The sequence below is a fragment of the Cygnus olor genome, chromosome 17, assembly GCF_009769625.2.
Source record: "Cygnus olor isolate bCygOlo1 chromosome 17, bCygOlo1.pri.v2, whole genome shotgun sequence".
Lineage (NCBI taxonomy): Eukaryota > Metazoa > Chordata > Aves > Anseriformes > Anatidae > Cygnus > Cygnus olor.
This window is the reverse complement of record NC_049185.1, coordinates 385030-400666: the sequence shown is the minus strand read 5'-3', so window position 1 is coordinate 400666 and position 15637 is coordinate 385030. Positions and strand designations below refer to the sequence as shown.

General features: G+C 60.8%; 1 protein-coding gene across 1 annotated transcript; it reads left to right on the top strand.

The window, feature by feature from the left end:
* Nucleotides 1–1439: 1439 nt before the first annotated feature.
* Nucleotides 1440–11908, top strand: LOC121079598 (proline dehydrogenase 1, mitochondrial-like). Its single transcript, XM_040577097.1, has 14 exons — nucleotides 1440–1732; nucleotides 1877–2085; nucleotides 6110–6144; nucleotides 6483–6632; nucleotides 6745–6809; nucleotides 7215–7331; nucleotides 7494–7573; nucleotides 7865–7946; nucleotides 8419–8511; nucleotides 8602–8748; nucleotides 8919–9094; nucleotides 9186–9284; nucleotides 9414–9502; nucleotides 10959–11908. Exons 1-14 carry the CDS (start codon nucleotides 1451–1453, stop codon nucleotides 11144–11146), a joined length of 1812 nt encoding a protein of 603 aa, XP_040433031.1. The 5' UTR covers nucleotides 1440–1450; the 3' UTR covers nucleotides 11147–11908.
* Nucleotides 11909–15637: the final 3729 nt, after the last annotated feature.

The following is a 15637-nucleotide window of genomic DNA, read 5'->3' as shown; positions in this document are numbered from 1 at the left end:
GCTGTAGCTGTCTTGATACAAAGACCACTAGGTTGCCTTTTTTTTTTTTAATTTTGTCTTTGTGTCCAGATATGAGACTAAAGACGCTCTGGCAACTCAAACCTGAGACTTCACATGAGAAAGCCTGTGGCAGCAAGAAGCTTCAAATGAATTATTTCACTCTGGGGCATGAAAGAGTTAATGCAAAACAGGAAATATTTTGAAGGAAATGGGTGCTTTTTCACAACTAACATTTTATCCAGCTCTGCTGAGGGCAATGCCGTTACCTGGCTGTGGGCCCTTTTTCTGCCCGACACTTGGGAGGAACGGGACATCCCAAAAGGAAACCTTGTGAAGGAGCTCAAGGAACCTCCACGGTCCAGATTACAGCAATGCCAGTGCTGGGCTGTGGAGGAAAAAACATTTGCTGCAATTAATTCTGCCTGTACCGCCAGCCCTGTGGTGGCAACACCTCACCCAGACGGGGCCAGGCAGCGTTCAGATCTCGGTGACCGGGACTCGTTTCGCAAAAGCCAAGTCCTGCACCAAAGCCGCAGGAGCCCCCCCGAGCTCCGTGCCCTCCGAGGGTCCCCACCCGAGCAAACCCCGCGGGCGGCGGCTGCCGGGAGCATCGCCGGGCACGAGGCGTCACTGGGGAGCCGGGAGGAGATGCCTCGGTTCCGTGCGGGCCTGCGGGGTCCTCCGCGGCACAACGGGGGCTGGCGGAGCGGGCGGGGAGAGGGGATGTGCTCGCCGCCGGGCAACGGTGCCCGCCGTCCGGTCCCCGGGAGCGGCGGGGTGCGAGGGCCGGGCACCCCCCCCCCCCAGAGCCCCGCCAGCCCGCTCCCTGCGGGAACGGCACCCGGCTGCGCAGGGCCGACCGAAAACCCCAGCACCCTGTCCCAGCGAACTGGGGCTCGGCTGAGACCCCCAAACCGTTCACACGTAGACCAGGAGGAGTAAGCCACGGGGGGTTGCGGTGACATCCGCCCCGTGACCGGTACCTCAGCTCTGAGATCCCACCCCAGGGCGTCCCTGCGGAGGAGGCTCCGTGGGCTGGGCACACCGCAGGCTGCCCACGGATGGCTGCGAGGGGACAGGGACCCCTTGCGGCTCCCTTGGGCCCCGCACCGCTCTCCCGAGGCTGCTCCCGAAGGGACGGGGACCCACCCGGCTGTCGCCTCGGGCCACCGCCGTCCTTGCACATCCCTCCCGGGCTCTCCTCCAAAGGCACACGGTTCCCCTCACCCCCCCCCCCCCCCCCCCCCCGACCCTTCCAGGTCTGCTCCGAGAGGACGCGGCTCCCTTCGGGCCATCCCCGTCCCTGCACGGCTCCCCCCGGGCTGCGGGCCGGAACGCGGGGCGGAGCGGCGGCCCCGCAGCCAGCCCCGTTGCTGGCGGGAGCCCGGCGGGGCGGCGCCGGGCGGGCGGTACTTAAGGCGGCGGGGCGGGCGGGCGGCACCGCCGGGCCATGGTTCTGCGGAGCGCCGTGCGGGCTCTCTGCGCCACCGCCGCCCCCCGGGGCGCCCCGCGCTCCGTGCCCGGGGCCGCCCCGCCGCCGCCGGCCGCGGTTAGGGGTAGGGGTCCCGGTCCCGGTCCCCGTCCCCGTCCCCGGCCGGTGCCTCCGCCGCCCGCCGTGGATTTCGGGGATTCCCGGGAGGCGTTCCGCAGCAAGAGCAGCGCCGAGCTGCTGCGGGGGCTGCTGGTGCTGGGGCTGTGCGCCGTGGGGCCGCTGGTGGAGCATAACCGGGAGGTGGGTGCCGGGCCCGCCGCGGGGATGCCGGAGCCGGCCCGGGGGGTCCCGTTCGGGGTCGGGGGGTGGGTGGATGGGGTGGGGGGGGGGGGTCGGTGCCGGGCCGGAGCCCGGCGCTGAGGGTGCCGTGTCCGTGTCCCGCAGCTGCTGCAGCTCGGCCGGCGGGTGCTGGGCCAGGCGCTGTTCGAGCGGCTGATGAAGATGACCTTCTACGGGCAGTTCGTGGCCGGGGAGGACCAGGAGGCCATCAAGCCCCTCATCCGCCGGAACCGGGCCTTCGGCGTGGGCGCCGTGCTGGACTACAGCGTGGAGGAGGACCTGGGCCCCGCGCCGGCCGGGCGCCAGCCGCTGCCGTGAGCGCGGGGACCGGGGCGGCGGCGGCGGCGGGGGGCGGCGGCGGGCGCGGGTCTTGGCCGCGCCGCTATTGGCTGAGCGCGCCCATCCCCCCGCCCCCATTGGATGCGGCGCGGGGACCCGCGTGCGTCACGGCCCCGCCACCCGACGGGGGCCCTTCCCCCGCCGGGCGCTGGCCCCCTCCGGCCCCCCCCCCCCCGCCCCGTCCCGGACCCTTATCTCCCCGTCCCGGACCCTTATCGCCCCGCCGCCGCCCGGCGCTGTTATCGGGGAGCGGCCGCTGCCTGCCTGCTGCGGGGCGCTGGCGCTTTGGCGAGCCGCGGCTGGGCTGTGCCGGCCCCGGGGGTGCTGCCGCCGGCGCATCCCGCACGGGAGGCTCTGCCAAGGCCTGGCTGCCGCACGCCGCGGTGTCGCCGTGCCCGAGCCCCCGCGGGATTTGTTCGAGCAAAGGGACAGGGGGGGAAAAACGCCGTGCAGGGGGTCAGCCTGGGGCGTCGTCGCAGGGTGCTGGTGGCACCGCAGGGCCGCGCCCTGGTCGGTGCCGAAGTTGTTGCTCTGTTCGGAGGTGCGGGACTGGAGCTGTCGGCCTCGGGAGCTGCTTTCTTCCCGCATCTGGGTGCTTCGGGGCTTTTCCAGCACGAACCAGATGCCGCCAGCAGGTTTCTGGCCTCCTGATGCCATCTGCTGTTTGCTGAGGCAGAGCTCCTGCGCAGCCTGCTCCTCTGCAGCAAGCTGGAGATAACCGAGTGGAAATGCCTCGCTCCCCCAGCAACAGGCTGTGGCTGCTCCTTGCCACCGGTTTTCCAGCTGGGAACAGCAGTGTGCGGGGGGCGGGCACCAGCTGAGCCTGTGCCCCTGCATGCCTTGCACAGGCTGGGTCCTGCACCGCCTGGGCTGGCATCCAGCGCTCCGCCAGCTTGTCACGGGTGTCCTTGGCCCTGTGCTCAAGGCGCGAGTACCAGAGCTGCAGCCAGCTCATGGTGACGCAGCTGGAGAAAGGTCCCCTGCAGGCAGCACAGCCTGATGCTGCTCCGCTCCCGTGGGCTTTGGGATGGGGTACAGCCCCCAGTAGGGCACAGGTGGGCAGGGCAGCTGGGCAGGGACTTTGCTTCCCATGGGAAGAAAGAAAGAGCGCCCCTCCCATCGTAGTGCTGGTCATGGTCCCCTTGAAGCCTCCAGTCCATTGGTGGCCCACAGCCACCCTGCACCAGGAGCTGGGCTGCGGCTGGACTAGTGTGGGCAGGGACCCCCCTGCCCCTGCAGCAGGGGCTCCCTGAATGCTTCTGGACTCCCCGAGTGTCTGCAGCACCCCACCATGCTTGGACTTCGCTTCCTCTAGAGATTCCTTGTGTGGACCGCTGATGTCTGCCCCAGCACGAGATTATGAACCAGCCTGGCCAATGAGCCACCCCAAAACACCTCATCCCCTTCTCCTCCACCTCCCAGGGCTGGTGCCGGGTGCTGTGCCAGGGTGTGCTGTGGGTCCCAGGGGGCACAGGGTGCTTTCTGCTTCACCTGAGGATTTGAACTGGTGCTGTGCAGGGAGGTGCTGCGTCAGTCCTGCTACTGTTTGCTGGCAACTTGCGTGTGGGGCAAGCTTGGAGGACTCTTTTCTGCCAAGTGCTTTGCTTGATTCCTACCTACGTGGTTTTAGACATCACCAGTAGTTTGAGTGTGGGCTTCCTGTAACCATGAGACTTGCCTTTCGTGTGGTAATTGAGGAACAACTTCTCCCTCATCGCCTCTGCCAGACCCAACTCCTGCTGATGAGCAAAGCAAATAGGCTGGGCTCGTGGCACCCTCCTGGTAACCTCCAGGGTGAAATGGATTATCACCTACTTATTTCTGACACGGGGAACTTTTGTGCTTTTCCTGAGACAACTTACTTGAGCCTGATCAAAAACTTACTGAAAGCCCAAGTCTCCACTTTATCTGTGCACAGCAATCCAGCAGGCAGGTTTTCCCTGTGCTACTGCATTGATTCTTCCTTGTGAAAGCAGGATTGCATGGTCTTGCTTTCACACTTTTCTTCAGATTTGGTGTTGGGACCTTCTAAAGTTGAAAGTCACATTTGCTCGTGGCTGAGGCCGAGGTGAACTGCACCTGCCTTTGCATCCCACTGGAGCTTTCTTCATCACCTGCTTTGTAGCACACACAGGGCCTGGTTTGTGCTGGGCTCCACAGCATGTGGCTCATGCATGGTGGCACCAGCGTGCTTGTCTGGGCAAGTGTGAGCTCCCAGGTCCTAGGCAGAGCTTAGAAATGGCTCCTTTCCAGCTGCAGCCTGCCAAAAGCATTCAGGCTGTGCTCAGAGATGCTTCCTGCTCTGGGAGGCTTGTGGCCAGGTATAAGCTGACTTCTGCTGGGTTAAGTGGCATTTGCTTCGTGTAGGAATGGCTTCACTAGCCAAGACTAATATTGCAAAGAAAGCAGATGATATCCAGGAAGAGCTATTTCTTCAGCTGGAAGGAGCTTCCTTTATTTTGTTTGATGCAGAACAATAAAATGAGCACCATGGCACTGTTTTGAATGCCCCCCTCGGGGGTGAAGGGCTCGATGCAGTCATCCAGCAGGAATGCTGCTGGAAAGGGTGTGTTTGTCCTTAGGAATACAAAACACTCCAAACTCAAGAGTGTTTTCTGCTAATTAAGTTGCATAGGTCAGGAGAGCTTTGTTCCTGCTACTTGTCCCCAGCACCTCAGATGCCAGATTGAGGTGTGCTCGGAGCTTCAGAGCTGTCCTGCCTGCTTCAAGGGGATCTTGCAGCTCTCAGGGGCTTTGCTACCACGTCCCATCCCTCAGCACATGATGTCTCCTCTCCTTTCCTTCTATCACCCTTCATATTCAGGGGCAGCAAGTTGCTTGACCTGTCATCCTAGGGGCAGCACAGTCATGGAGCAGAGACTGAGGACACAACAGGTTGCAGCGTGGTGCCCACAGCTCACCATGAGCTCTGGCTGCATCTGCCCTGGCTCACGTGAGGCTTTGCTGCACTGTGAGCAATGCAAAGCTGCTCCAGGGAGCCTCCAGCCGGACGGAAGGGCTTTGTCTCTGCTTGTTTGTGCTTCCAGCAACTCCTAATCCCCGTCACAGGGTTTCCACATGGGTGAACACGTGTCCCCGCTCTCCTGTGGAAGCCCCCTGGCTCGACTCGCAGCACGCTTCCCCGTGGGGCTCTGTAGGGCATGGCCAATTTGGGGGCAGTGACTCTGGGTTTACACAAGGCAGAGATCTCCTGGGAGAAGACAGCTCTGTGCTGCCTTCCAGGGGCTGGCAGGGTTCTTCAGCAAGACCGCTGTCTGCAGGCTGGATTTAGGGTGTCAGAGAGGAAGCTTAGCTGCCTGAGCTCCAGGAGGAACTCGTGACTTGGCCGGCACTAGCATGGGCTGTCAGAGCCCTTTATCTCTGTGGCAAAGAGCTTGGGCTTGAAATTACATCCGAGGTTGGCTGGAGCCAAAGCTGAGGCCGTGTTTGTAAGCTGTTGACTAATGCCAAGGTGCAGAGGAGCAGGACAGCTGAGCTGCAGCAGTGGTTCTATGGCTTGATGCAACCTGGTCTGTAAGAGTTCCTCATTTTGTGGTCTGGTCGCTGGTGCCTGTGAGATGGGAGGTGTTCGGGTGAGGTTTGGTGCTCCACTGTGGTGAGGGCCATGGAAATGGAGCACCAGTGCTGACTTTGTCCTTGCCATGGGGTGGGTGTCCTCAACCACAGCTAGCTTGGGTGTGCTGAGAGCAGCTCTGGACCCAGGGTCAGGGCATCCTCCCTGTGCTCCTCAGGGTCGCCAGGTAACACTTGCCTGGGTGCTGAAACCCGCTTGTTTTCCATGAGAGGATTTGGGGCAACTGAGCTGCCAACAGAGCTTATGCTGAGCAGCATTTGATCCATTGGTGATGGGATGGCAAGGGAAGAGCAGAGTCCAGCACCAGGCTGGCAGCAGGGGAGCCTTGGAGCTGCCCTGGCCACCAGCGTGGGGCTGCAAGGGGTTGCTGACCTGGCCCTTATCTTCCCTGTTTCTCTTCTTAGCTCCTGCACCTCTGCAGCCGAGAAGGAGACAGGAGGTGAGTGACCCAGCCTCTCCTGCTCACAGGAGATAGCACCTGCCAGAGCATCCAGCCGGTCCAGGCACCATGGGCCTGGCGTGGGGGAAGGGCCCAGCTCCTACATGAGCTGAAGGAGGAATATTGAGGTTCTCAGCCAGCCCCACTTCTCAGCAAAGGCTGAGCTCCTGCTCAGTCAACAGAGCAGGGAGGGCATATTGGGGTCTTTGTGGGCTCTTGTGAGGTCCAAGGCAGATTCCTTCTCCCCTGAGCCCATGGCAGGAGCTTCCCAGGGAGGCTGGCAGGACTGGAGGCAACACAGGGGCTACATGGCCTATCTCTGGCCTCTTCCACCCCAGGAGCGGAGCAGAGGGAGAAGCAGTATCATGCCCATCGTGGATCTGGGAGTCACCGCAATGGAGTCACCAGCGCCCGCACGTATTTCTATGCTGATGAGGCCAAATGTGACCAGCACATGGAGACTTTCCTCCGCTGCATCGATGCCTCAAGTAAGTCTTTGGTGTGTCCCCACAGTCCCGCAGTACCTGGGGACTCCAGGGACACCTGCACCCCCTCCTGCCCTGGTGTCCTGGCCAGCTGTGCCATGGTGGCTCTCTCCAGGTGGCAGCTCAGAGGACGGCTTCTCAGCCATCAAGCTGACAGCGCTGGGCAGGCCTCAGTTCCTGGTGAGTGCCCCTCGGTGCCAGGGCTGTGACTAGGGCAAGGTGGGCCAGAGCCAGGGCTGTGGATGATGTATCTGCAGGGGTGGGTGCTCTGGGGTGTCCGCCTTGTGCAGCAGCACTCTACTTGTGGCAGAGGTGGGGAGGAGGCAGCAACAGGCTGTCCCCTCTGTGTCTGAGACCACCTGGGTGACAGCTTCAACCCCTGGGAGCATGTGAAGAGGTCCCAACACGAGGGCATGGGTGGTCAGTATTAGGCTTGGCCACTTCTTGCCCAGAGATTTTCTCTGCTGTAGGGTCAGGGTCTGCCTGTGGGGCTGGGCTTGATCTCTCAGAGTCTTGGCATCGCAGAAGGCTCCGAGCTGCCTGGGCTCCAGCCTGTGCAGCTCACCCAGAGTTCTGCCCCTACAGCTGCAGTTCTCAGAGGTGCTGGTGAAGTGGCGGTGGTTCTTCCACCAAATGGCTGTGGAGCAGGGCCAGCGTGGGCGGACAGCACTAGAGATGAAGCTGGAGGTGGAGAAGCTGCAGGTGAGCGGGCTGATATCCAAGGGATGAGGCTGTGCTGCTGGGGGGAGCCTAGCCACTGGGGGTGTGCTGCTGGAGGTGGCCCCAGAGGTCCTTGGAGCAACTCTGTGACGCCCCTGATGGGGTCTGTCATCTCCTTGGCACTGACGCTCCTCTTGGTGGCAGGAGGCCCTGGCCAACCTCGGCATTGCGACCAAGGCAGAGAGCCAGCACTGGTTGACGGGCAAGAACCTGGGTGTGAGCGGGTAAGCTGTCCCTGAGCTGCAGGGTGTTGTGGGGTGGGGACACTGGGGGACCGGGTCCAGTCTCACCATGTCCCTGTGACAGTTGGGCAACAGCAAGGGGAATTCTTCGAAGACCAGCGCTGGCCTGGTGCAGAAACCAGGGGCTCTGAAGGCAGAGGGTTTTTTGTTGGAGGTGACAAGATGGGTCGGGGTGCCATGTGCATCAGGCTATGCAGCTGGTTTGCTGGTGAGACTGGGAGATGGTAGAGACCCCTCCAAGTCACCAGCATGGACCTGGCTTCCTGCTTACAGCACCGTGGACCTGCTGGCCTGGAACAGCCTGATCGACAGCCGCACCAAGCTCTCCAAGCTGCTGCTCATCCCCAACATGAAGGTGGGTGCACACTTTGGCCAGGCTCTGCCCCCTTACCAGCTCCACAGGGAGGGCACTGCCAGTGTGAGGCAGCCTGTCCCTGTTCCCCGTGCTGGTCTCCAGCTGTTGCTCCAAGTTTGGGTGCTGCATGGACTCTTCCCTCTTGGGAGTTTGCTCTCTTTGCCTTTGGCCACCACCCTTTGCCTCTTTTGTGCAGGTCTGGCAGCTGTAGCCAGTGCCGAGAAGCTGGTGGGGGGGACAACAGGAGCATCTGTGCTGGCTGGAGGGGCATTTGCGGGGCACGGGGTGTGCGTCTGCTGTCCCCAGGCTCTGCATGGCTGGTGGAGCAGGCAGCCTGCATGTTGCAGTGGTCGGGGGATGCTGAGTTTGCAGAAGGACTGGGGGTGGGCTTCCCAGGGCATTTGTCTCCCATGGGCAGCTCCTGTAGTGCTGCTCCCCAGGCAAGCTGGTGAACGGGCTCTTCTCACTTCAGACCAGGCAGCTCGAGCCGCTGTTCTCACACTTCACCGAGGAGGAGGATCAGCAGATGAAACGGATGCTGCAGCGGATGGACATCCTCGCCAAGGTCTGAGGAAGCTGGGACTGGGTGCCACTGTGGAGGGAGGACATGTGGCAGGTGGCCCCAGCAGCCAACCCTGCATCATTCACCCACCAGAGAGCCACAGAGACGGGCGTGAGGCTGATGGTGGACGCAGAGCAGAGCTACTTCCAGCCAGCCATCAGCCACCTCACCCTGGAGATGCAGCGGCGGTTCAACAGGGAGCGGGCAATCATCTTCAACACCCACCAGTGCTACCTGAAGGTGAGGGCTGGCAGAAGCTGTGCAGGCTCTGGAGTGCACAGCAGGGAAGGGACCTGCCGGAGCAGCTGGATGAGCACCTTGATGATGCTCTGGTCCATTTGGTGTGATTCTGGGGCTGGCTCATGGCACTGATGTAATGACCCTACGCTGTCTCTGCCACCTCCTCCCAGGAGGCTTACAACAATGTGACCGTGGACGTGGAGCTGTCACGCCGGGAGGGCTGGCACTTCAGCACCAAGCTGGTCCGCGGCGCCTACATGGAGCAGGAGCGGGAGAGAGCAGCAAAGTTTGGCTATGAGGATCCCATCAACCCCACTTATGAGAAGACCAATGAGATGTACCACAGGTAGGGACCTGCCCCAGCCACACTCCCACCTCCCTCCTCACCAGGCTTGGGCTTGGACACCCTCCCCACATGACACCATACTTCCCTGCAGGTGCCTAGACTATATCCTGGAGGAGATCAAGCACAGCCAGAAAGCTAGTGTGATGGTGGCATCTCACAACGAGGACACGATCAAATTCACCTTGCAGAGGTGGGGACTGGCGAGGAGGGGTCAGTGCCTTGCTCTGTGTTGGGTGATCAATGGGGATCAAGTGGGATATGGGGCATGCAGTGGCAGCACTGTCTCTGCTCTTTCCTAACACCAAGGTTTGGCTTGCAGGATGATGGAGCTTGGGATCCATCCTTCGGAGAAGAACGTCTGCTTTGGGCAGCTGCTGGGCATGTGTGACCAGATCACTTTCCCCCTGGGTGAGCGCTGAAGCTCCAGTACCTGGGAGCAGGGGGGACATGGCAGACGTGCTTCTGTCCCGCGCTTACCCTGAGGTCTCTTTGACCTGCTGTGGGGTCTGAAGGGCCAGTGGAGCTGGGCTGTGGGCTGTCACAAGGCTGAAGATGGTTTCTTGTTGCCTGGGCAGAAGTGGTGAAGCCCAGGAGAGGATGGCAGTGGCAGAGGAAGGTGCCCTGACCTGGAAAACACCGGGTGCCACAGGGAGTGTGTGTGGGGGAGACCGACAGGTTTCGAAGCTCCTGCATGAAAGGGTAACCAGAAGAGCTGTGCTATGGTGGGATGGATTAGTCCTCTTCCCTGGCTGTGTCAATACTGGGACACCTGCATAGGGTTATGGAGAGGGAGGGTATAGATGAGGACTTTTGAGGTGGAGTCCAGTGAGTGTCCAGTGAGACCATGGTGGCAGGACAGGGGAATTCCTCCCTCAGGCCATGAGCTGAAATGGGGCTGCTGGTAGATGCTGGTGTGGTGGGAACCAGAGCTCCTTGCTATGTGGACTGGCTCAGCTGAGGCAAGACTGGTGGTGGCAGGTCCCCCTGTCAGCCACATGCCCTTGCCCAGACCTTTGTCCTGTACCAGGGCCCCTTCCCTGGGCAGCTGTGCTCCTGCACTGCCACCACACCACCAGCTCTGGCACCCAGCGTGGAGCCAGGGTGGGGCCTTGGTTCCCAGCTCCACCCCAGGGCTTCTCGCATATTCCCTGACACCTGAGGTGACTTTCCCTGCTTCTTTGTGACCCTCGTTCCCCACAGACAGGCCCAGACACAGGCACTCGCTGGTCAGGGCTGATCCCATTCCCCATCCCAGTCTCCGGAGCAGGGACCCGAGGCCAGGAGAGCAGCGTGAGGCAGACCGGGCAGTTGTCCAGCACGGATGCTGCTCTGTCCTGGAGTTCCCCCAGTAAGCAGGGCTTGGCTGTGTGTCTGCAGCCTCTTCTGGTCATGCTGGAAAAATGTGTTAACTTGATGTTTCTGGTTGAATGCTTCTTGAATTGGCCCAGCCCTGGCTGCCGGCATTCCCAGGGCTGCCGGTGACCTCAGCGCTCTCCCCCCCCCACCAGCACCTTCCCAAGCTCCCTGTGCTGAGCAGCGGGTGGGACAGGCTGCTGCCCTCCCTGCCTGGGGGGGCTCCTCCATGTCTGGCAGGAGATGCTCCCAGGCTTCCCGCCCGATTGCTCAATCCTGTCCTCCAGCCCTGCTGCGGTGGGCTGGCCCTGACTCTTCCATGCAGTGCCAGGGTTCTGAGCTGGCACATGGTCACATCCCTGTGCCCCCAGCCCTGGAATGGTCTGGGCACCTTGGAGCATCCATCCCCATGTCCCTGCCCCTTTTCTGGGAGCAAGAGCTGTCACAGCAGAGCCCACAGTGGCTTGGAGGCTCTTTGGGGCACTTCCAAGATCCTCCTCTCTTCCTCCAGGTCAGGCTGGTTTTCCTGTCTACAAGTACGTGCCCTATGGCCCAGTGGATGAGGTGCTGCCCTACCTGTCCCGCCGAGCCCAGGAGAACAGGGGCTTCATGCAGAGAGCGAACCAGGAGCGGGATCTACTCTGGAGGGAGTTCAAGAGACGACTCTTTGCGGGCACCATCTTCAGCCCCAACCCCTAACCCTCCCCAGACCCGCAGGATCCAGCTGCAGTGCTTGGCTCAGCTGGTGACTGGGGATGGGGCTCTTGTGCCTTTGTGTGTAACCACTAACCCACTAACTTCCTTGTTGCTGTTTTTCCCCCCCGAGGCCTTTGCCTGGGGAGGCGATGTTCTCTTGTTGCTGTTTGAACCGTATCCTCCTTTGGGAGGCCACTACTGTAGGGCTGCCCCAGCTGGCAGTGCCCCAAGGGACATCCCCCTGCTGTCCCAGCACTGAGAGCCCAGGGCAAGCAGATCTTTACCTCACAGCAGATGCTGATGCTCCGCTGCCAGCCCTTCCCTCCCCCCCAGCCTTGGTGAATATTGTCCTGGGGTTTTGCCCTCCAAGAAGTGAACATGGAGATTTGGCCACTATCTCCATGGGCACATGTACAAGGCCCACGGGGTGGCTCAGCTTTCCCCAGCCCTCCCTGGGTCAGAAGGTCCTGCAGATTCTGCCAGGCTCCAGCTCTGCAGAAGACTCAGCAGAGGCTGAAGTGACTAGCAAAGGCGGCAGTCAGAGGTGGCTGGGGCAGAAGGGGGTCCCTGCTACCTGCTCACGGGGGCAGGAGCTGCCAGGCCACATCCCTGTGCTGTCCCAATGCTGTGGGGACTTGCATGGGGCCAGAGCTGTGCTGTGGGCAGGAGAGGTCTGGACGGCCACTGGGAGCTGGCTGGGCCGCGGCTCTGCCAGACACTGGATTTGCCAGAGAATGTTAATGATTAAAGCATGGCTGTGCTGTTCTTGTTCCTGCCTCTCCTAGAGTCATAGGGCAGTAGCCCGCGGGCTCTGCCTCGCCGCCCTGATGGCGAAGGCCGGGGGGGTGGGGGGGCAGCGCACGGCACTCAGCCCCCCAAGCTGCACGCTTTGGCTCGAGCCTGGAGCCGGGGCTCGGGGCCAGGAGGCCGAGCGGGGCTGCACGGGGCGAGGCCAAACTTCCCCGGTCCTGGCCCCAGGGGGAGCTGCGGAGCCGCCCGGGAGGGGCTGGCAGCATCCGCGGCGGCTCCGGGGCATCCGAGGGCCCCCCCCCCGGCTGGGTCCTGCCCGCCTGGGGTCCCCGTCCCCCCTCGCCTCCCCTGGAGTTCCTTCTGTGAAAGCCCAAGGGGTGAAGGGTGATGTTTAGGCTTTCCAGCCACGCTTGCTTACCGCTTTGTCTCCGTTTTTTTTTTTTTTTTTTCCTCCTGGTTTTGCCTTTCCGAGCACATGGAGGGGCAGGCAGCATGACTACAGGCTGGGGCAGGGGCTCTTGAGCTGCGAGTGTTTAAAAGGAGGGTGCTGGTGCAGGTAGCAGCCGGGCTCCTGGTGCTCCTGGGAGGAGAGGAGATGTAATCCCTGCTCCTGGCCACCTCTTTAGCCCCTTCTGATTGTTGTGGAGTGAACGACTCTCAGGATGCATGAAGAAATGGCTCAAGATGCCGAGATCCAAAGCTCCCTGCACCCTCAGAGCCCAGGGATGCGGGCACAGGGAGCACTGCTGTTGCAGGAGGGTGCTGGTGCTGCTAGACGTAGGACCACCTAAGTGCATGAGCAGCCTTATCCTGCTGCAGGCTTGTGAAAAGACCCACGGCTGCCCATCTACCTACTGCAAAAGTTAATCACGCACCTCCAGGCAGCTCTGCAGCACATCTCTGGTGCACGCTGCTGTCTGCAGGGATGATGGCTGCAGGGATGATGGGTGCAGGGTGCTGCCTGCTCTCTGCACAAGGTGCTGGATGGCCTTGCAAGCCTGGGTGCCAGTGCAACACCCCAAAGCCCTGTGCTCCCAGCAACCTTTACCCATGCTTAGGCAGAACCAGCAACCACCCCTCTTATTTCTGGGCACAGTGACCTGGCTAAGCCCTCCCTTTATCTCAGGCTTTCACCAGCCTGCCCAGTTTTAGCCCTTGCTGCTGGAAGCTGCTATCTGCCTACCCTGAGGGAAGGGGAGGCATGAAACACTGGGTACGCCCTAGCCTGTGCTCACTCACTTGCAAGGGTGCTGGCTACAGCAGCAGGGGGAGTTGCAAGGGAGAGAGCCCACATCTGTGCAGAAGCCATCTCAGCAGACTTGCACTCAAATTTTGTGAGTGGTCCAAGCACACGTGAGCAGGGACTTCTTCCAAGGAGCGGAGCCTGGACATGTCCCCGCTGGACAGTGACGAGTGCCTCATTATCGTATGACTCCCCTGTGGTCCGCTCTGCAGCCCTTCCTGGTGAAACAGCTGCACAGATTTTTGAAACATAGACAAAACAACATATTTTTCCTTCGTTTTGTGTTTGGAAATACTATAGTGCTGGAGTTTCTTTCTCTCTTTTGCTATTTTCCAAAACACAGTTCAATGGGAGGCAAGCACCTGGTAGGGCATTTCCAGCCTGAAGTCTGAAAAAGAAACTGTAAACTGTGCTGTAATGCAAAGCACTGAGATGAGCTTGCAGAGCACCCACACAGCCTGATCTGCTCAAAGGCAGGGGCAAAAACCTCACTGGGACCAGGGGGAGAGCAGCGTTGGTGGCTGACACCCATGGGACGTGCAATCCCCCCATGTCTGCAAAACTCTTCCTGCCCAGTCGGGCAGTACAAGCCAGCCCAACCCAAGCTGTCCCCAGCGCACTGTAAATCCTCCCCCTCCCTGCAGCATCCTCAGCAGCTTCTCCAGTCCCAGGCTCCTGGCCAAGGGACAGCCTTATCCCCCATGCAGAGGTGAGCCACACTGCTGAGAAAAGTGTGCTTTCCCCTGGTTTTGGTTAGACCTGGTAAAAATGGAGCAGCACAGGACATTCTGCCTGGAAGAGAAGAGAAAGCTCTTTATGGAAGCCAAGTAAAGAGCCAAAAGTAAACACATCCTTGCACAAAGCAACAGCGTGGAAAATGCGTGCCAGTGAGTGTCTCCTTTGGCTTGTCAGGAGCGGGGCCAGGGAGCACCAGCCCCACTCGGCACAGAGCAGAGGTAATGGAGAGAGCAGATAGGAAGGGAATCCCAGCCATGGAAACAGCCGGAGCGAGGCTGAAGCTCCAGGGGGGGCAGGCTGCCAGGGCAGGCAGGGGACTGCCAAGCCCAGCTTCCTGCTGCAGCACGGCTGGTGGTGCCACAGTCTGGGCTGGGCACGGTAGCAGCCATGCCTGGGGGGCAGCATGGGCCCCCTGCACCCCTCAGGAAGCACAGGGCAGTGTCTGGAGCTTCACAAGCTTGTCCCTTGGAGCTTCACAAGATAGGGAGAAGTGAATGAGCAGATGGTGCAGCCTCTGTGCCAGTGGCTTCATGGATCTGTGCACAGCCCCTCTTGACCACCTTTTCTGGAGCAAGCCGCCCCCCAGTCCTTTTGCTCAGACAGGAGGCGATGCTGAGCTCACTCAGTGCAGAGCAGTCATCCCGAGGGAGTCCCTTCTGCCTCAGCATGGCCAGACCACTGCTGTCTCGGCACTCCTGCCCAGCCAAGGTGACCAAGTGCCAGGTGGTGCTGGGTGCCACCAGATAGTCCCTGCCCGCAGGATGGGGCAGCTGGGGGAGCTGGACATGGAGGCAGAGTAGCCCAGGCAAGAGATACTGGTGCCCCGCAACACAGCGTGGGGATGGGAATGGGGTCACACGGAAGAGGCGAGGGTGGCAAAGAGGGGAGAGGGAGGGATGTGCGGTGATCACCAGCCTGTTTGAAAACTAAGGTCTGGAAAGGAAAGGTGGTGGGTCACACCAGGTAACGACCAGGGAGATGGGAGATAGTTTCTGGACAGATGGATGGAGACAGCAGGAGGGAGCTGGGTGTTGCTCAGGAATTGTGCCTCCCCTCCATGTCATTTGAGGGCAGTGACATTCTTCTCTGATGGCTGCCATCCACCAGACCTTCCCTCCACACCCATGGCTGCTCACAGATGGCCACGACCTGCTGTTACACAGGGAACAGGGAAAAGGCAATTCTCAGGCATGGTCTGCCACCCCATCAGTGGCCCGATGACAACGTCACTCATTGGGAAGGGGTGGCTCTAGGAGGGTCTTGGCTGCTCCCTGCTGTGGCATCACCTGGGCTCACTGCACCCTGCTAGTCAAGACGTTGGACCAGGATGTTAAAAACCCATACCAGCAAAATTGCAGGTTGTCAGTGACTTCTGGGGTGGTGTCTGAAAGCCAGTGCCAAGAACGCGTTTGTTCAGGCTGCAGCTCTGTAGGTTTGAAACTATCTGTGCTCTTTGCACAAGCCACTGCCCACAGCTGGGCACTGAGAGGCAGGTGACACTCTTACAGGCACATTTATTGGGATTTAACTGCCTAAGAGCATAGTTTCTACTGGTGAAACCACCAGGGACTTCCCTGTTGGGAACTTCTGTCTGTGTGGATTTGAACAGGACAGAAACCTTCCATGCATGTCAGTCCCATGAACTACAGACATCAGAGGAGGCTGGTGGCGAGAAACTCTTCATCCACCCTTTGCTTGGTGACTCCGTAATCCTCACCTGAAGGATGCTGCCCAACCCATGCCTCATCTATGGAGGCTCCATT

Coding starts and splice junctions, on each gene's coding strand:
- LOC121079598 (XM_040577097.1), top strand. CDS start 1,451: ATGGTTCTGCGGAGCGCCGTGCGGGCTCTCTGCGCCACCGCCGCCCCC. Junction 7,332..7,493: donor TGGAGGTGGAGAAGCTGCAG/GTGAGCGGGCTG, acceptor TCTTGGTGGCAG/GAGGCCCTGGCCAACCTCGG. Junction 9,503..10,958: donor CCAGATCACTTTCCCCCTGG/GTGAGCGCTGAA, acceptor CTCTTCCTCCAG/GTCAGGCTGGTTTTCCTGTC.